Consider the following 19907-nt stretch of genomic DNA (forward strand, 5'->3'; position numbering starts at 1 on the left):
TTTTGTGATTACAAATATTGAAATAAAATATTCAATACTAACTTATTTCAGCTTATTTATAGTATCAAAGTGATATTGTATGGTATGTTTGGTTCATAGCTAAATATGTCATATTTTACCTAAGTTTAGTCAATCAACTAATTTAGACAGAAAAGTTAGACAAAATATATAAGTTAGGCAGTGAACCAAACCGGCCTTTAGTCTCCTATCTTTCCAGCATCGTCCAACTTATATAATCTAGAAGGGAAACAAACACATCCTAAATCTTGTAGGTTTGACTGGGGTTGTTTGGGGTTTAGGGACTAATTTTTAGTCCCTCTATTTTATTTATTTTTAGTCTCTAGTTTGCCCAATACAGAAACTAAAACTCTATTTTAGTTTTCGTGTTTAGCAATTTATGAACTAAAATAGGAATAAAATAGATAGACTAAACATTAATCCATAAACCCAAACAACCCCACAGCTGCAAGGAAAAACTCTATCCTGCATGCTAATGTTCATATCTCCAGGCAAAAATGTTTCACTACCGGTTGCTTTCAGGTACAACCATATCAAACCACACCCTCAGCAACCCGTGGCCCGGTCCGCTGCATGTGACTTCGCACACCAGGTAACTGTGATAATCTCATTGACTTTCCTCATGAATTCATCTTCTCCTTGTTTGCTGTGATGCATAATCTGCAGTGAAGAAGACAGCACCCAAACGTTTGCGTCCAGTGTCTTGAGGGCCTCTGGATCACGGTCATAATCCTGCATGCCCAAACAAAGGGCAGTTTGGAATTACAATTACAATGGATGACCACGCAAAAGATTAGACATTAAGGACCCAAAAGGCGCTACCTTCTCAGTAACTAAGACTATGGTATCTTTGCTGTGCTCGTCCATGAGATTCCTCGCTGTTTCTTGAATTTTCTCTAGGTCCTATTGGAGGTAAACAAGAATAAGAGGAAGGCAACCATCACATGGTGAATGGAAAATAGTCACCCCTAATCAAATACACAACCACATAAACTACGAGTATTATGTTGCTTTAGCAGAGAACAGAAGTAGCTGGCTGCATTGTTGCGAGTAGTGGTTCATATATTTTGCAGAGAATTAGGCAGTGCACAGGTTTCATGTACATGCTGGACTACGTATCGCCGTATCGTATCGCATATCGGTGTGGTTTCTGATTCATGACTTGTTAGGCGTCTTGATTTGTTCGTGCAGAATTTAGCAGTGGTGAGAAAAATAAAAAGAGATGGCTGCACTTACATGAGCACTGAAGAAATGATGGTCACTGAAATCCAACCTGGCGATTTTGAGTGGACCAATCTGCAGCAGCAAGGATGGATGTTACAATTGAACAAGGATAGTGTTAAAGCTAGCCGTACAACCTTATTGGGCCTTGTAGCTGTAGTTGGGCTAGGCTCTTTTCTTGCCGCTCAGACTACTCAAAACTACCCAGTGCTGCATATACGTAGATATGAATTGTACCGTATTATCTACTAACATAGTGTTAGTCCTATGCACTGTATATAATCAGCTCATGGGGCTCAATATATTACAACTATAATTTACATGGCATACCTTCTCTAACATGGTATCTATCGCCTTCTCGGTCCTTTGACATATACTGCTTTTGCTCCTACGGCAGCAGCAGCCATTATGCCTTCCTCCGACTCGAAGCTCACCGCCACCTCTACCTCCAAGCAGGAAGCTGCTGGCCTGCTGCAGTGCTGCCAAGCAACGCGCGGAAGATGCCGTCCGGCTCCAAGCTTGATGTGAAGAATATCTTTCTTCGTGGCACCCTGTCTAAGATGGTGTACTCCCATCCACAAGGTTTCGTTGATCTAGCTCACCCCGACTACATCTGCCGGCTCACGAAGTCCCCCTATGCTCTCAAACTGTGTTTGATACGCCACATAATGTCTAGTCCATCGGCTTTGTTGAGGCTCGGTATGGCACTTCGTTGTTCATCTATAGTTGAGATTACAACAAGGCTTACTTGCTCCTTCATGTTGATGACATTGTCCTGACAACTTACTCCATGTTGTTGCATCATATCATCAATGCTGTTAGACTACCCGTCTAGGGTTTGTGCTATTCCCTGTGTAATGTCCATTATACCCCTGTGTAATGGGCCTTGGCCCAGTTACTCTCCCTATTTAATACCACTCCCAACCCCTGATTAGGGTATGGGTTCCTATTCTAACATGGTATCTTCAGTCTAGGTTAGGTCTCTTTTTCCTCTCAGCCGCCAGGGGCTCCCTCAGCCGCCGCCGCCAGGGGGGTCTTCCCTCCCTGCCGCCGCCGCCGGCCAGCCCCAACCTCCACCCGCCGCCGGCACCACCCCCCACCCCTCCCTCCCTCTCTTCCCTCTGCTCCGTCCCGGCGGTGCTCCCGCCCGCGCTGGTCCAGCGCCCGGTCCTGGACGCCGCCGCCATCCTGCACCACGTGCCCACCTCGTCCGCGTCGACCCGCGCCCCGGCCAGGCCGTCGTCGTCGTCGGGGACGTCCACGGGCAGCTCCTCGTCGTCTTCTTCCTGCTCCGCGCCGCCAGGTTCCCGTCCGAGGACCGCTACTTCGTCTTCATCGGCGACGCTCCCTTGTGGTCGGGAGAGCTGCCGTGCGGACCGCGTCGCTTCCCTTCGCCGGATCCGCGCCCCCCCCCCCGACCTGCTGCTCCATGGACGCCGGCCGCCTCCCCTGCGCGGATCCCGCCGCCGTCGTCGCTCCCAGCGCGGATCCGGCCGCCGCTGCTGCGCCCGGCGCGGGCCTGGCCGCCGGGGCCACCCGCCGGGCCGCCGTCCCTGCTGGCGCAGGCCTGGCCGCCGGAGCCACTCGGCTGGCCTTCACCGCCGCCCCTCTGAGCGACGCCGGATCCCTGCACGCCGGCCTTGCCTCTCCCTCGGCCGTCGGACCTCCCCTGCCCGGTCTCACTGCCCCCTGCAGCGAGCCCGCTGGTGGCCGTGCCCCATACATCGACGGCCTCGGGCCCCTCCGTGATGCCACTCCCATGGCCCTGCGCCGTGGCTCTCCGCCGGGGTTTCCCACCATACCGGCACCCGCCGAGCACAACCCCGCACTCGTCGCCGCCCTCGCTACGATCCAGGCCGCTGTGGCTGCCTCGCGGGAGCGTGAGCGTGCCACGTCCCTCGCCCTGGAGCACGAACGTGCCCTGGGCGCCGCTCTGACCACCCAGATGGCCACCGCGCAGCGCCTCCTCCTCGGCCGCCCGCCGGTCGCTCGTGAGGACCCCCCGGCGATTCCTGCGGCCATCCCCGCCACTGGCCTCGACGTCGACCACATCGGTGCTCTCCACGCTCAAGCCGCCGGACTTCACAACATCCGGGCCCTCGTGTCCGTGGTGTTGGACCCGGCGTCCTCCCACTACCCCCGTTGGCGAGGACAGGTCCTCCTCACTCTGCGGCGGTATACCCTCGCCGAGCACGTCCTCGACGACCTCGACGCTCCGCCGACTCCCTCCTGGTGCCTCATGGACAGTGTCGTCCTCTCGTGGCTCCACGGCACCATCACCGTTGAGCTACAGGACATCATCCGCGACCAGGCGGACACGGCTCGTCAGGCGTGGCTCGCTCTCGAGGACCAGTTCCTCGGGAATCGGGACGCGCGGGCACTCCACCTCGACGCCCAGTTTCACCTGTTCTCTCAGGGGGACCTCTCCGTGGGCGAGTACTGCCGCCAGATGAAGGGCCTGGCTGACTCTCTCCGCGATCTCGGCGAGCCCGTTGCCGATCGTACCCTGGTGCTGAACCTCCTGCGTGGCCTCAGCCCCCGCTACGGCCACCTGAAGGCTCTCATCAAGAGGAGCGTGCCCTTCCCCACCTTCCACGCCGTGCGTAACGAGCTTCTCCTCGAGGAGCTCACCATGGCGAATGAGGCACCCACTCCTGCCTCGGCCCTCTACAGCGCTCCCACCAGTGGTCAGCCGCCTTCAGGGGGCCAGGCCACCCGTCCTCCGTCGACCGGGGCTCCCACCCGCCCCCCACCTGCCGTCCCGGCGGCCCCTCGTCCGACTTCCACGACCGACGGGGGTCGTCGCTCCCGCAAGGGCGGCCGTGGGAGCGGCGGCTCCTCTCGTGGTGGTCCCTCCGGCCGGGGTGGCGGCCACGCGTGGCCGTCCTTCTACAACCCCTGGACCGGGACCATCGCCATGTGGCCAGGCCAGGCACCGAGTACCCCCCGTCCTCCGGCGCCTGCCCTCCTGACTACACCCCACTACGGCGCACCTCCTTATGGTGTTCCCGTCGTGCCCCAGGCTCCGCCCGCGCTCCCGCCCCCGGGGACCCACACCTCGCCGCCTTGGTCCCCGCCGGCTGGTGGTTGGGACAGCACCTCCCTCGCCGCTGCCTTCAGCACCATGGCGATGACCCCACCCCCCTCCGACTGGGTGATCGACTCCGGTGCCTCGTACCACACCACCCCCACGGCAGGCACGCTTTCTCGCTCTCATCCCCCACTCCCCTCTCACCCATCCTCGATCGTCGTTGGAAACGGTTCCACTCTGCCAGTCACCTCAGTAGGTGCCTCGGTTCTCCCTGGGCCGTTTTACCTCAACGATGTTCTCGTAGCTCCCCACATCACCCACAATCTTCTCTCTGTTCGTCGATTCACTACTGACAACTCCTGTTCCATTGAGTTTGACCCCTCTGGTTTTTCTGTGAAGGATCTGGCCACCAGGACCCTTCTCGCCCGCTGTGACAGCTCGGGGCCTCTCTACACGCTCCAGCCCTCCACCGCCGGCGTGTCTCCACCTCCTGCCTTGGTCTCCACCACCTCCTCCACCACATGGCATCGACGTCTCGGCCATCCTGGACCCGACGTCATGACCAAGATTACCAGTAGTCTCGATCTTTCATGTAGTAGGGGACATTTTGAGGGTCTCTGTCATGCTTGTCAGTTAGGCCGACATACTCGTCTCCCATTTACTACTTCTTCTTCTCGGGCTGAGCGGGCTTTTGATCTGGTTCATTGTGACCTTTGGACCTCCCCTGTACTCAGTCTTTCTGGTTATAAATATTATCTGGTGATTTTGGATGATTTTTCCCATTTTCTCTGGACCTTCCCGCTTCGGTTGAAGTCGGACACATTCACCACCCTCACACATTTCTTCACCTGGGTCTCCACTCAGTTTCGTCGCCCGGTCCGTGCTCTGCAGTGTGACAATGGCCGCGAGTTCGATAACAACGCCTCTCGCTCCTTCTTCCTCACTCATGGCGTCCAGTTGCGTCTCTCGTGCCCCTACACTTCTGCCCAGAACGGCCGAGCCGAACGCATGATCCGCACCACCACTAATATGCTCCGTTGTCTCCTCTTCCAGGCGTCTCTCCCTGCCAGCTACTGGGCAGAGGCCCTGCATACTGCCACCCACCTCCTCAACCGTCTTCCCTCGAAGGCGGTACGCCACCCTACCCCCCACTTCGCCCTTTACGGCACAGCCCCTTCCTATGACCACCTTCGCGTGTTCGGCTGTGCCTGCTACCCTAACACTTCCGCTACCGCTCCACATAAGCTTTCTCCTCGCTCCACCCGCTGTCTATTCCTTGGCTACTCCCCTGACCACAAGGGGTACCGGTGTCTGGACCTCACCTCTCACCGCATCATCATCTCTCGTCATGTCGTCTTTGACGAAGATGTGTTTCCCCTTGCTGGCTCCACCCCACCCACCGATCTTGACTCCCTCCTCGAGTCCGATCCGATTCCTCCCCCACCTTCGGCTCCCCGTCTTGCGCCGTTACCTGCTCCTCGTGCGGCCCCCACAACCTCTTCCACGCCCCGCGCGGCCCCGTCGACCCCGCCTGCGCCACGCGCGGCCCCGTCGACCCCGCCTGCGCCACGCGCGGCCCCGTCGACCCCGCCTGCGCCACGCGCGGCCCCGTCGGTCCTGCCTGCACCACGCACGGCCCCGGCGATCCCGCCTGCGCCACGCGCGGCCCCGTCGACCCCGCCTGCGCCACGCGCGGCCCCGTCGACCCCGCCTGCGCCACGCGCGGCCCCGTCGACTCCGGCCCGATTCACCAACCCCGCCCTCGTCTACCATCGCCGCGGCCACGCCACTACCTCGGCACCCCCCGACGCGTGCCCATCGACGAGCGCGGCCCGCTTCGCCGACCCCGCCGTCGTCTATCACCGCCGTGAGTCGGCCCCTCCTGCCGCTCCCGACGTTCCGGTGGCTCACTCCGAGTCATCCGTATACCACCCGATCGCCATCCATCGCGACCCCGGGCACGTCCACCCGATGGTGACTCGACGCGCTGCTGGCGTTCTTCGCCCCGTCGACCGGCTCATCCTGGCAGCCACTACGACCAGCACTCCACCCGACGCTTCCCCGGTACCCTCCTCCGTTCGCACTGCCCTCGCCGACCCACACTGGCGTCGCGCTATGGAGGAGGAGTACGCGGCCCTCTTGGCCAACCACACTTGGGACCTGGTGCCGCGTCCACCAGACACCAACGTGGTCACCGGCAAGTGGCTATTTCGCCACAAGCTAACCTCAGACGGCTCCCTCGACCGCTACAAGGCCCGTTGGGTCCTTCGGGGCTTCACCCAGCGCCCCGGAGTGGACTACGACGAGACCTTCAGCCCTGTCGTCAAGTTCGCCACTGTTCGCGCCGTCCTCTCCCTCGCCCTCTCCCGCGACTGGGCGATCCATCAGCTCGATGTCAAGAATGCCTTCCTCCATGGCACTCTGACGGAGACTGTCTACTGCAGCCAACCCACCGGCTTCGTCGACGCTGACCGTCCGGACCTGGTTTGCCGGCTGAACCGATCCCTGTACGGCCTCAAGCAGGCGCCACGGGCTTGGTACAGCCGCTTCGCCTCCTACCTGGCCTCTGTCGGCTTCGTCGAGGCCAAGTCGGACACGTCCCTGTTCATCTACCGGCGCGGCGACGACACCGTCTACCTCCTGCTCTACGTCGACGACATTGTGCTCACGGCATCCACCGCCGACCTCCTTCAGCGCACGATCGTCGCCCTTCAGCGGGAGTTCGCGATGAAGGACCTGGGGCCCCTCCACCACTTCCTCGGCGTCACCGCCGAACGTCGGCCCCAGGGTCTCTTCCTCCACCAGCGCCAGTACGCCATCGACATCCTGGAGCGGGCTGGCATGTCTGACTGCAAGCCCTGCTCCACGCCTGTCCACACGTCATGTAACCGGCGCACCGGTTACTACGTGCAAGAAACCGCACCGCCACTTGCGCCAATGCCGCGCCTTCTCGACTGCGGAACCGGTGTCGCGACTCGAGGCAACCCTGCGCATGTCCAACAGTGCCAATCGAGCACAACGATCATGGGCCAGTCAGCCGTGGGAGGAGGCGCGACGGTTGATATGGCCAAAAGTGGACCGATAGTAATGGCGGCAGCAGACGAGCGGAAGCAGCGGTCAAATCGCCTGCAGGCTCGCGTCCCCTCCTGGAGCGGCAGGGGAGCCCTCTCCCACGGCGTGAAGACGACACGCCCGTGTTCCGTTCCTCGAACAACTCGAGCACGCGCAACGGCCGCCCAGCGAACCGCCCGTCCCGTCGCATTAACTCCTCGGCAGGGCAAGCGACACCTTTGGCAGGCGAAGCGGGCGTCGTTTCACCTCCGCCATGATGACCGCGTCAAAAAAGGTGTGCCACACCGTTTTAATTCATATCCTTTTCCTCTTCCCCTTTCTCTCTCTTGCTACAGGGACCGGGAAATAGGATATTTCGAAAGGGATCCTTCTCCACGAAGGAAGCGGGCCCCGAGCCCTCCTACTGATCAGGGGTTCGAAGGCTGGCCCCTCGGAAGGGTTCGACAGCCGCCCCAGAGCACTCGGGCTTCAAGCTCATTACTGATCAGAGGTTCGAAGGCTAGCCCCTCGAAAGGGTTCGACAGCCGCCCTAGAGCACTCGGGCTCCGCGCCCACTACTGATCAGGGGTTCGAAGGTTGGCACCTCGGAAGGGTTCGACAGTCGCCCCAGAGCACGCAGAGCGAGGGATGACTCTGGGTACGTCCGTTACATGGCCGAGGCTCGGGCTACGCTCCCGAGGTACCCTAGGACATTTCTGAGACCAGCAGGAGCGATTTTGTAACGGAATCCCACCAGAGGGAGGCATCGAGCCCTCGGACCCTATCGAACGGGTCCGGGTCTGGCAAATCACCTGCAGGTACTTTTGGAGCGCGCCTCTAGGCCACTAGCCGACCCTTATCGAACGGGGCACGGGCGTCCACTTGGATCACCCGTTAGCAACTCACTAGAGACACCATGTTCGGCGCCCTCCGAGGGCAACATGGCGCTTTCCCCCCTTCCTCCTTGCAGAAAGGCGATGAAGGGGCGTATAATAAAAGTCAAGACAGTCCTTGATCGTCCTCTCGCTCCGTGCAGAGGCTCGGGGGCTGCTCTCGCAAACCCGACTACGGCCAAACCGTTGACAGCGTCAACAAACCAGCCTAAAAACTCGAAACCTGACCATGCACCCGGGCTACGGCCAGGCCGCATGAGGGAACAACCAGACCAGCCAGGGCATCACGAAAGGCATTAAGACCTCAGAGGAGTCAAACCACTCCTCCAAGGCCTCGGGGCTACACCTGGCGGGTGCGATCGTGCGCACCCACCGGAACAAAGTATAACCGAGAAAGGTCGGTCCCCTCGCAAAAAAAAAAGTGCGGCAAAGCCTCCAAGCGAGTACCAACACTCCCTTCGAGGCTCGGGGGCTAATGTCGGGTACCGTAATTAGGGTACCCCCAACACTCCTAAACACGGCTGGTAACCACCATCAGCACAAGCTGCAGATGGGCACGATTCAGGTCAAGGCTTTGTCTACCCAAGGGGCGCAATCTCGCCTCGCCCAAGCCCAGCCTCGGGCGAGAACTGTAGTCCCGGACGAAGTTACGTCTCGCCCGAGGGCCTCCTCAGGCAGTGGGCGCACCCTCGGCACGCCCGAGGCCCAACTCGGGCAGGCTTCGTCGAGAAGCAACCTTGGCCAAATCACCTCTCCAACCGACCGTATCGCAGGCGCATTCAATGTGAGGATCGCCTGACACCTTATCCTGACATGCGCGCCTCAGTCGGCAAGGTCGAAGTGACCGCAGTCACTTCGCCCTTTCGCTGACCGACCTGACAGGAAAACAGCGCCGCTCACCCCGCTCCGACTGCTGTGCCAGTCACCCGGGCAAGGCTGACAACAGCAAGTTCAGCCTCAGGCGCAACAGGAAGCTCCGCCTCGCCCGACCTTAGGCCTCGGCCTCGGGAGTAGGTCTCCGCCTCGCCCGACCCCAGGGCTCGGCCTCAGAAGGTGGTCTCCGCCTTGCCCGACCCCAGGGCTCGGCCTAAACCTCGGCCTCAGGAGGAATCGCGTCCTCGCCCGACCCCGACCTCGACCTCAGGAGAAGTCTCCGCCTCGCCCGACCTTGGGCTCGGACCGACCGTGCCATGGGGGATACATCATTACCCTACCCCTAGCTAGCTCAGGCTACGGGGAACAAGACCGGCGTCCCATCTGGCTCGCCCCGGTAACAAGTAATGATGGCTCCCCGCGTGCGTCCATGACGACGGTGGTTCTCAGCCCCCCTACGGAAGCAAGGAGACGTCAGCAAGATCCCAGCAGCACCGACAACTGTGCTTCTACAGGGCTCCGGCACTTCTCCGACGGCCACGTTACTGCGTATACAGGGCTCTAGCACCTCTCCAGCAGCCACGTTGGCATGTACACAGGGCTCAGGCACCTCTCTGCCAGACACGTTAGCGCCTAACTACACCCCCCATTGTACACCTGGACCCTCTCCTTGTATCTATAAAAGGAAGGTCCAGGGCCTTCATGCGGGAGGGTCGCGCGGGGGAACGAGCTGACGAACAGGCTCACTCTCTCTCTCGCGAACGCTTGTAACCCCTACTACGAGCACACCCCCTGGCGCGGGATAACACGAGCCGCATTTTCCCCCTTGTGTTCCATCTCGCGCCAACCCATCTGGGCTGGGACGCGCAGCGACAAATTTACTCGTCGGTCCAGAGACCCCCCGGGGTCGAAACGCCGACAAGAAGACTGATGAGGGAGAAAAATAGTGCGTCAAGACCCTTCGTCTGGAAGAATTAAAGAAAATCTGTAAGATCAACTCTAAGAGATCATAAAAAAATGTTCCCCAAAACTTGGTATTGAGGGTTGTTGAAAAACAAATGATGCTAAAAAAAATATGAACGCACATCAGAATGTTAAATACCGATCCCTCAAATATTTAAATCGCCAACTTGGGCCACAGATTCACGTAATTGGACCCAATACCAAGGTTTCGCGCTATTCAGCAGTGCCGCCACATGGAGCAGCCGGCGAGGAGCTGAAGAAAAATCCGTGTTACAAGTTCCAGCTGAAGAAAGAAGCTGCTGCACAGTCAGACCTGTACAAATGAATCTGTACATGCGTCACACCCAATCCATTTACAAATAAAATTGCAGCTGAAGAAAGACACAATCCATTACATTACATTCATTTCGAACAACAAGCCACCAATTCATGGACAGCGAAGTTTTATTCTTATTGGCAATCCTCATTAATAAATATAGAAAGCAGTCTAGTACTAGTGCCACTTATCAGCCTGAGATAAACTTGGCGATAATTTTTATTTAAGAACAACAAACAGTCTAGCACACTAGAAAACAAACACTGAAATTCAGTTCATTTCGCTCAACAAAACCCAAATTGACGACAAACTGAAATTTAATTCATTGCATTAAAGAAAAACAAATATTGACCCCAAGCTGATCAAAAGTTCCTTTCACTAAACAAAACAGACTCTCAGCAAGAACACTTTCATATCATCCCCAATTGTTGAAGCCTATAAATGTCATTTGCAATCACTCTAGATGAACATACTTGTTGTTGTAAGAGTATGCATGTCACTTGTACCACAACTGACTATCTGCGAAGCAAAGTGGTACTTGTCCAGAATATATAGATTGGTGACTGATCACTGAAAATACAATACTATGATTGATAGAAGTTATGTCTTGAAAATTATACAAGACTACATGTGTTTTGTGTATATATTTAGACTTGCCTTTTTTCAAAGAAAAGAAAGTGAGATCCAACAAAGTCAATATATAGTTCTTTTTAAGCAAATATTTATGCTGCCAGTTTCTTGCTTTATTCCCTGCTTAATCATCTCGGTTTCTCTTCAATTACATGAATGTTGATCAACGAATCATATGGACAGTCCTTTGTTTGTCGGTAAACTACTTGGAGCTCATGTAGCCCATGCCGGATTAATCGTATTCTGGGCCGGAGCAATGAACCTATTTGAAGTGGCCCATTTCGTACCAGAAAAGCCCATGTATGAACAAGGGTTGATTTTACTTCCGCACTTAGCTACTCTAGGTTGGGGAGTAGGGCCGGGGGAGAAGTTCTAGATACTTTGCTAAATCAATTTGTTAAATGTGATTTAATATATTATTCCTACGAAACATAATTTAAATTTCTTTTGTTTAGCCCAAAATACAACGTTTAGAGAATCCGTTCAGCTCATCAACCAATGATTAGCCAGGTTTCTTTATCATTGTCTTGGATGCAATGAGCAAGATGTTTTGAAGACAATTTAGTCACACAGATGGAGCTGACGAACTGGTCAGGAATTCTCACAAGACTTTCGTCAGATACGAGACTTTTATCTTTAGCGAACAAATACAGTGCTATTGCATACCACTTGATGGATTGACGAACGAAGTAGGGAGGTCGTCACTGTCTCCAAAGGAGGATGCAGTTGGATCGATTTCTCCATTATCGGCCATCTGCCTATGGGGGACCTAGCTACCGATGTATTGTGTTGGCCGATTCAGAGTAGTGCTGCGAGCAGAGAGCATCTCGCGCTGTCGGAAGTCGATGCCGCCTCCGTCTCTGCCTCCTCCGCTCATCTGTATCCCATCGCCTCCACCGCTGGAGCATATCCCGCCACCACTGACGCTTCCCGCTATTGGAAACAACAAAGCTGCGCGCGGGGGCCAGAAATAGCACGCGCTAGAGCGATTGGGGAAGGATTTGGCTCACGAAAATATGCTGGAGGGAGAGCCACGGATTCGGGATGTGAAGCTTTTGGGAAGAAGATAAACATGATGTTGGAGGGCATAAAAATGCCCCCTAGCCTGATAAATGCTTTTGGGGTTCTTTTACACCTTCTGTTGGAGGTGCTCTGACAACCTAACTCTGCAATGGCTACTCTCGTGGAGGATGGCTACTCTCGTGGAGGATGAAAAGAGAGAGAGAAAGTGCTTAATTAATAGTATACTGTAATTATTAGGCCGGAAGATTTCCTCAAATATTGCCAGTGCCAGATTTTGAAAAACGGCCCGTAAAGGCCCAAATAGAAAGCCGATTCTCCTTTCTTGCCCGCCTCACTTCTGAGTTCCGACTCTGGAGCGGAGCGGCAGCCAAATCTCGACCACGTCCGGCAACCGCGCCCCCTCGGCTTTGCGCCCACACCAAGCCACCCTCTGTTCTCCTCTTCCGTGGCGGACTAGCGGCGCACTGGTGTGGTGCTCCTCCAAGCTCTGGTCTGCTCCGCGCCCCGCCTCCCCGTCGACCGGCGACTTTGGCCCCGGCCCCCGGGCTAGGAAGCGAGTTCACCGGTGGATCCGCGCGTGTCCCTCCCTGTTACCTGCGGGTCGCCCCAGCCGGCCACCCGCGCCCCCGCACCCTACTGACTTGGGCTTGCTGTATAGCACGGACCAGATCAAGGGTCGTCGTCGACCACGGTGAGTGACTGGTTTGTGAGTAATGGACTATTTATTGATTTCTAGTTTCCATCCACTGTATATTCGCATTCTGAAATTCTCTTCAAAAAATGCCAAAGTGCCAATGTCTAGTTTTTATTTGGACTCGACGAATGCGACAGAACTAATGTTCACGTTTGAGGCATTGGGCTAGACATACAAAACTATGTCTGCAATCCCAGATATTTTCTCCCAGTCACAAACCTGATTGCGTTTCACCTCGTGCATTATCACTTAAAACCACTTTTGTGTGGAACTATGTTTTTTTTAAAATAATGTAGAATTATATATGGTCACCAAACTTATGTGAAATTATGAAGGCATGTGAATATGTGATCTTTTAGTCATAAGATGTTCTTGTTATTTTCCTATCCACAACGTTCTATATATTCTTTAAGCATTTTGAATTGATATCACTGTTAGTGTTCTTGGTTATATCTATTATAGGTTATAGTGCATCACCAGTAAAATTTCTAGGCTTCAATTATCAGCCCCCTTGCAGCCTTGCCTCGTTTCTGGGTCCATCACTTAGGGAGTATCTGTTCATCACCTAGATACACAACTTGTGGGTGGGGTGTTCTACTGTAGGGTGCTGCTAATCCCTTGGTATCCATCAGGAAGCCACCACAGGCTCATAGCATAAGTTCTGTCAGCGTTCAGCGCCCCCTCCTGTCCTTCCCTTGTGATTCTCCAGCAATTGGTCCCTGATCCCTGTCCATCATTTGTTCAGATACTGAACAACTATTGCCATGTTAAGTTAGTCAACACAAGGATTTTGCGTAGTGTTGTCACCATGGCGCTCTTAGGTTGGTGGTTGTTAAAATTGCTTTATTTATTTACATCTCCATTGCACGCTGCTGGTTGTTGGTGATTTCTTGTTTTTATCTCCAATCGACTGAACTTTAGTTTTCTTATACAGTTTGAGGCTTGGCCATGCCTTTAAATATAGATATTGATCTGTTCAAGCTGGATATTGATGAGCTGATAGCTGATTATTCCAAGGTAGTTTTTCAAATTCTCTCCATGCGTGCACATATTAACTTTAGATGAATGATAACATCTCTGTGTTCCTGATTGGTAGGAGAACTGTACATCACTCTTCGAATTCAAACGAGTATGGATGGGCAAGAAATTTTCTTATATCTATGAAGGCAGACCTAAGACAAACTCAGGTTTATTCATGCAGTCCCTCTTTCTGCATTGTATTGGTAGGTGCTGGCTTCCTGAAAGAGCATATTCCTGAACTGAATCCACACTTACCGATAATCCTTTTTGTGGTCACAGCTGAACTATTTTCCACTTAATTTTGTGTCCAGGTCATTTGACTTCTCAAAGTTCACTGCACCAAAGATTGGCTGGGCTATACTGCCTTTACTGTCTGTATGAGTGCCAGCCATACAAGCCGCAGTTCAAGATTTACTTGTCTCTTGGTAAGGCACATATTTGAGCCAATATCTGGTGCATGCTGGAACTGTTCTTTAACACATTAAATATTTTCTCCTTTTGGAAACAGAGGAGTGCAGGCAACTGAAGGATATCGTTGTTATGGCGAAGCAAAATGGACTGCAGCTCGTGCCTGCACTTGTCAAAAGGATGCTGGATAAAGACATGTTTTTGTTTGGCTACATGAATTTGATCAACGACAACGGGGACAAGCAGGTCGAGGAATTGACCGCATTGCAGAACAAGCAAGTAAAATTTGCATGTGACAAGTATGTCTGACTTTTGCTACTGGGATCTTCAGCATTAGTATTTTGTTTTGAGTAAATTGCACCAATATATGTCTAAATAAGATATAGCATTACTGTTTACTTTAATATGATGTTCATGTGAGTGTTTTCTTTAATATTCACTAAGTTCCTTTGCCTTGCTACAGCCTTGCATGTTGTTCCAAAGTGCAGTTTATTACTCATGTTTCTTGCTTTGAAAACAAGGCTATAATTTGGTCAACAAAAAAAAACAAGGTTAAATCTGTTGCCTGCTGATATTTTCCATGTAACCTCTATGTTTGCAGGTTATTTGCAAATAGCCAAGCAGAAAGATATATGCACATGGACTTGGTAAGTTCAATGCTTTTATTATAGTTCTACTACTATCATGCTGGCATGGCGGGGACACGGTGCCGTGGTTGGCACACATCCGAGAACGTGATCCTTATAGTTTATGTTTTAGTACAAGCTGTGTAAAGTGGACCTGTGCTTGCGACTTATTTTCACAAGATCTTATTAAAGAATTATCATGCTGTCTTGGGTTGGAAATATATCATAAAAAAGGCAGCCTGCCAATCCTTTGTTTTTTATATATACTACAAACATTACGCAGGGTATGCTTCTGTTACTGATTTATTCATCTTCCTGTAGGGTGCTGAGTTCGAGCTTGATACCATCAAAAAATTGTCAAAGGAGTATGCAGAAGCAAAGGAACTGGCCCTTGCAGGTGCCTGTCCATTGCCATTGTGGGATATGTGCATTTTCCTTCTCCTTTACGTAAGACTCCGGACACAACGCCATTCCTAATCCAACTGCTATCTGTTTGCCCCTATCACCTGGACAGAGGCAAGCCAAACTGTCGAAGTTGAAGATGCTAAGCACCTCCTTCAGAGTGAGAGGCTGTTGGGCGACAAGATAGATGAAGTCGTCAAAGAATGGGATGTCCAGAAGGAGGGGTTCTACGAGAGAACTGGATTATCCTCATCCCCTGGTGACCAGCTCATGGCGGTCGACAACGATGAATCAGGAGCTCAATGTCACAAGGATGGATCCTGTGGCGATCAGCTCATGGCGGTCGACAATGATGAATCGGGAGTACAGGATCACGAGGACCTCGACGACGACGACGATGGCTTTGCCGAGTTAGAACTGCTGCTAGAGTGAAGAACATATACAAGTCTGTAAACTCTTACTACCGCCGTATAACCGTGTAATCAGAACACCGAGAGATGTAATCCTCGCTCGTCTTTACTAGGCTCTCCTTTTTAGTTGCCAGACCTTCTGTTCATCTACACTGGCTGCAGTAACTGTACATTGAAATAATCCAGTTCGCCAGCCTATGCGGGGGAGAGAAAAAAGAGGTGACCTTGAGTAAAAATGTACATGAACAGTGACGAGAAAAAACGCTGGCTGCAGTAACTGTACATTGAAACGGTAGTGTGCCAGAGTAAAAAAATTAGATGGACAGTGATGAAAAAACGCAAAAAATAGGGAAATAAGATAAAAATTTCCATTGCCGGGATTTGAACCCGGGTCGTCTGGGTGAAAGCCAGATATCCTAACCGGACTAGACGACAATGGAATCGTTGATGAAATGCCTAACTCATTCTAATTGTGTTTCATCTCAACCAGACGACCCATCTGCATAGAAAATGCAATGCCGTATTTTGTTAGAAACGGCCAGAGTCCGCACCAGAGCTCAACTTTGCGAGAGGTGGTGGGGTCTTGTTTGGTAGAGCTCCTCCGAAGAAGAAGATCAGCCAGAAAAAAAAAGAGAAGCAATTTGCAAGTGGGTAGGTGCACTGGTTCACCTCCTTCTCTGCGCTGAAACTACCGTGCCATGGTTGAAGCTAGGCACGGCATGAACCACGATGCGCCCTTTCCTTAATTTTCATTTATTTTTCTGCTTCTTTTCAGGGAAAAAAAGGAGAGAGAGAGGAAGGAACAGCCTCCCTGGCTTTTTCGTTCTTGTTATTCTATCTAATGAAAAGCGAGAGAGAGAGAGAGAGAGAGAGAGAGAGAGAGAGAGAGAGAGAGAGAGAGAGAGAGAGAGAGAGAGAGAGAGAGGTAGGAACAACCTCACTGGCTTTTTCGTTCTTGTTATTCTATCTAATGAAAAGCGAGAGAGAAGGCAAAACAGCACGCATGCATGGTCTGGGTCTGTTGAGAAGCCCAAGCTGGGCGTGGCCGCTGCCGAAGAGGAGAGGAGAGGTCTCCTGCACCGGGGCGAACGACTGGGAAGGAAGCCAGACAGACAGACAGGCTAGGGCAACGCGAGAGCTAGCTCGACACGGTTCAAGATTTCCTCAGATTCAATGATACGATCCTCCTCCATGCACACTTGCACAGGGCCACAGGCGGCACAGCTAGCACAGCGGTTGGTGGTAGCTGGTAGTGGTAGTAGTTCATCCGTGCTCCTTGCTGTCTGCTGTGGTGGCCTCGCTGAGTCGCAGGACCTCCATGGCCCCTTGCCCCGCCTGCACTGCAACGGCCAACGGCAACCTCATGTGATGACTGATGATTAACTATACTACTGAGTACTGACAGTGGCCCCACGCATGCTCCCTCCCTCTATCCACCTGCTTTCCATGCGAAGGCTGACGCTCCCACATCTTTTTTCCATTTCCACACTGAACGCTGAGCGACGGGCGCTCTTTCTTGGCCTCTGAGGTTTCTGGCTGTATGTAGGAGTACGCGGTATACACGCCCCAAGAAAGATGTTTCTTCTTCCATGGCGTCGGTGATCGGTCTCCGTCCGCTCTCCCCAACCTCCCATGCTTTCAGTTTCAGGCGGCATGCCCCATGGTGACTCGGTGAGCAGGACGATTCGTTTTCGTCCACGAGTCACAACGTACGTCTTGGTAAACGTCCTGGAACAGTGTGCGCACACAAAGACCCACGCGTGCTCGCCTCTGGTTCTGGGTTCTTCACCCAAACAGCAAGGACAACAGGCATTGGATTCGGGGCAACGATAGCCTGCTACTTCTTCCTCTGCCATGGGCAATTGGGGCATGGCATGGCAGCTCGCTTCTGCGCCACTTTACACTCCACTGACCACTGCCTCTCGCCTTTGAAGCATACAAAGGAGTAAACAGCTTCACCTACCGGAATGTACTCCTATCCTAATTCTTGGTAAAGTAGAGTACAGTACTCTAGTAGCCTGGTACTGGTAGACCAGCAGCTCGGGCGGTGAGCCGGCGAGTCCGTTTCGCGGCCAGTCTGGGTCGTTGAGCGGCAAGTCGCTGTCGAGAAGTGAGCAATTGCAGGAGTCTTGCAGGTGTTCTCGCTCGACTGAACTCTTCTTCTTTCCGATGCAATGCAATCATGGACCTGCCACCTTTCGACGTTGCGGTTGTTCAATTCCTTCTTGAGTGTCTCTGATCCTGCAACCCGTTCACTCACTCGCCCGCGCAGGTTCTTCCGGCGGGGTCGGACGTGAATCCGGGCTCCGGCCAGCACGGGGAGGATGATGGACGGATCGAGGCAGCAGCGGCAGAGGAGGGGATCGCCAGCGCCGGGGAGGCCGCGCACCGTGCCGATCGCCGTCACGCCGGAGGGCTTCTGGTGCTGCCCGTCCCCCGCCGCGCTGCACAAGAGCCTGCTCAAGAACCCGCACCACCACCACCACCACAACGCCAAGCAGGCGCCGACGCCTAAAACCCCCTCGGCCCCTCCGTCCAGAGCCCCCTCGGTCCAGACCGCGACGTCCGTGACCGACGACGTCGACGACCCCGCGCCCGCCGTGGCCGACCACCACCACAGCCAAGCGGCCGCCGAGGCTCCGGCGCCGGCCACGCCACCACAGCACAAGGTCTGCGTCGGGTTCGGGCGGCCGGAGACCAGCGACCTGACGGTGGTGCTGTACGGGAAGGAGGGCGTCGCGGTCAGCATGAGCGTGCACAGGGACGTGCTCGCCCAGAGCAGCGCCTTCTTCGCGCGGCGCCTCGCCGCCGACGGCCAGCCCTGCGTGGAGATCCACGACTGCGAGGACGCGGAGATCTACGTGGAGACGGTCGGCCTCATGTACTGCGACGACGGGGCCAACAAGCACCGGCTGCTCAAGCAGAGCGTCCCGCGCGTGCTCCGCGTCATGAAGGCCGCCGACGCGCTCGGCTTCCCCGCCTGCGTCAGGTCCTGCCTCGACTACCTGGAGGCCGTCCCGTGGGCCGGGGAGGAGGAGGAGCGCCGCGTCGTGTCCTCGGTCCGCCGTCTCCAGTGCACGGACGGCGCCGGAGTCAGCCCGCTGCTGAGGAGGGTCGCCTCCTCCGACTCCGGCTGTCTGAGACCGCCCGCCGACACGTTCGCGCACATAACGGAGATGGTGCTGGCGAGCACCGACGAGCGGGGCCGGCGCGAGACGAAAGCCCTGGTCTTGAGCCTCCTGAAAGACAGCACTCGCGGCCACGTCGGCGGCGGCGCCGACGGATCACCACCAACACCGGGCATCTCCTCTTCCGAGACGTTGTACGGCTCGTGCCGGGGCTGCCTGGACCGGCTCCGGCGGCTGCTCGCGGAAGCTTCGTCCGAGCCGGCGTACTCCGCCGCCGTCGCGCGGCGGATCGCGCTGGAGGCCGACAACCTCGTGTGGCTGGTGGAGATGCTGGTGGCGAGCCAGCGCGCCTGCGACGGCTTCGTGGCGCTGTGGTCGGGCCAGGCCGAGCTGGCCGCGTCGCACGCCGGAGCGCCGGCGGCGTCCCGCCACGCTGTGAGCCGCGTCACGGCGCGCCTGTTCGTCGGCGTCGGGAGAGGGGAGATGCTCCCGCCTAGGGACGCCCGCCTGCGGCTCCTCCAGGTCTGGCTGCAGCCGCTCATCGACGACTACGCGTGGCTGCAGCGCGCCGGCGGATCCCGGCCGGCGGCGTTCGACAGGAGGCTCGTGGAGGACGGCATCGGGCAGACGATCCTGACGCTGCCGCTGGAGGACCAGAGGTCCTTGCTGCTGGCGTGGTTCGGCAGGTTCTTGAAGCTCGGCGACGATTGCCCGAATTTGCAGAGGGCGTTCGAGGTGTGGTGGAGGAGGACTTTCGTCAGGCCGTATGCATGTTCTTCGTCAGGCTGATTCTGACGCGGGTGATATTTTGACATCAGATCAGATAGAAGCTCAGCCTGAAATGCTAGCGGCACTAGCTTAGCTGTTGATCATAGATTGTTTGGGAGAAACCCTTTCTGAATGTTGAGTGTATTGTCTTCGTTAGTCCATCTGACATGAAAGTTGGCAAGAATTTGGCTGTGTGTTTTTGTTCTCAGCAGCATTAACATTAGGTGGGTCTACTCGGATAGTAATGAATTCTTGAATGGAAAAAGATATTACTTGCTCATGTTTAAGGTCCTAAGGTCCTGTTTGTTTCCTCGCTAGATTAAATAAGTTGAATTATAGAAAAAATAGAAAGGCAAAATATTATTTTGTGATTACAAATATTGAAATAAAATATTCAATACTAACTTATTTCAGCTTATTTATAGTATCAAA

General features: G+C 54.5%; 3 protein-coding genes and 1 non-coding gene across 6 annotated transcripts; 2 read left to right on the plus strand and 2 right to left on the minus strand.

Annotated features, from left to right (window-relative positions):
• Positions 1–181: 181 nt before the first annotated feature.
• On the minus strand, positions 182–2349 carry LOC109943461 (probable tetraacyldisaccharide 4'-kinase, mitochondrial). Of its 2 annotated transcripts, none has more exons than XR_004855385.1 (4): positions 1570–2295; positions 1255–1449; positions 841–921; positions 182–750 (listed from the first exon to the last, which is right to left on the minus strand). XR_004855385.1 is itself a non-coding variant. In XM_020546524.3 (4 exons), the coding sequence occupies exons 1-4, from the start codon at positions 1579–1581 to the stop codon at positions 565–567; spliced, it is 339 nt and encodes a 112-aa protein (XP_020402113.1). In that variant the 5' UTR covers positions 1582–2349; the 3' UTR covers positions 182–564. The 2 variants fall into 2 exon arrangements, 1 of the variants encoding a protein (XP_020402113.1); XM_020546524.3 differs by having other exon boundaries at positions 1255–1314; positions 1570–2349.
• Positions 2350–12233: 9884 nt separating this feature from the next.
• LOC109943460 (uncharacterized) lies at positions 12234–15795 on the plus strand. 2 transcript variants are annotated; one of them, XM_020546522.3, is made up of 8 exons: positions 12234–12710; positions 13648–13730; positions 13810–13936; positions 14045–14158; positions 14242–14440; positions 14743–14788; positions 15089–15164; positions 15282–15795. In XM_020546522.3, exons 2-8 carry the CDS (start codon positions 13662–13664, stop codon positions 15599–15601), a joined length of 951 nt encoding a protein of 316 aa, XP_020402111.1. In that variant the 5' UTR covers positions 12234–12710; positions 13648–13661; the 3' UTR covers positions 15602–15795. The 2 variants fall into 2 exon arrangements, with proteins under 2 accessions (XP_020402111.1, XP_020402112.1); XM_020546523.3 differs by having other exon boundaries at positions 13810–13900; positions 15282–15777.
• Positions 15796–15945: 150 nt separating this feature from the next.
• On the minus strand, positions 15946–16019 carry TRNAE-UUC (transfer RNA glutamic acid (anticodon UUC)). The gene has a single exon. It is a non-coding gene; the product is annotated as a tRNA-Glu (tRNA).
• A 682-nt stretch (positions 16020–16701) lies between these two features.
• LOC103640535 (BTB/POZ domain-containing protein At3g50780-like) lies at positions 16702–19657 on the plus strand. Its single transcript, NM_001327777.1, has 2 exons — positions 16702–17714; positions 17852–19657. Exon 2 carries the CDS (start codon positions 17904–17906, stop codon positions 19494–19496), a length of 1593 nt encoding a protein of 530 aa, NP_001314706.1. The 5' UTR covers positions 16702–17714; positions 17852–17903; the 3' UTR covers positions 19497–19657.
• The last annotated feature ends 250 nt before the right edge of the window (positions 19658–19907 follow it).

Source organism: Zea mays, chromosome 1 (genome assembly GCF_902167145.1).
Source record: "Zea mays cultivar B73 chromosome 1, Zm-B73-REFERENCE-NAM-5.0, whole genome shotgun sequence".
Taxonomy (NCBI): Eukaryota; Viridiplantae; Streptophyta; class Magnoliopsida; order Poales; family Poaceae; genus Zea; species Zea mays.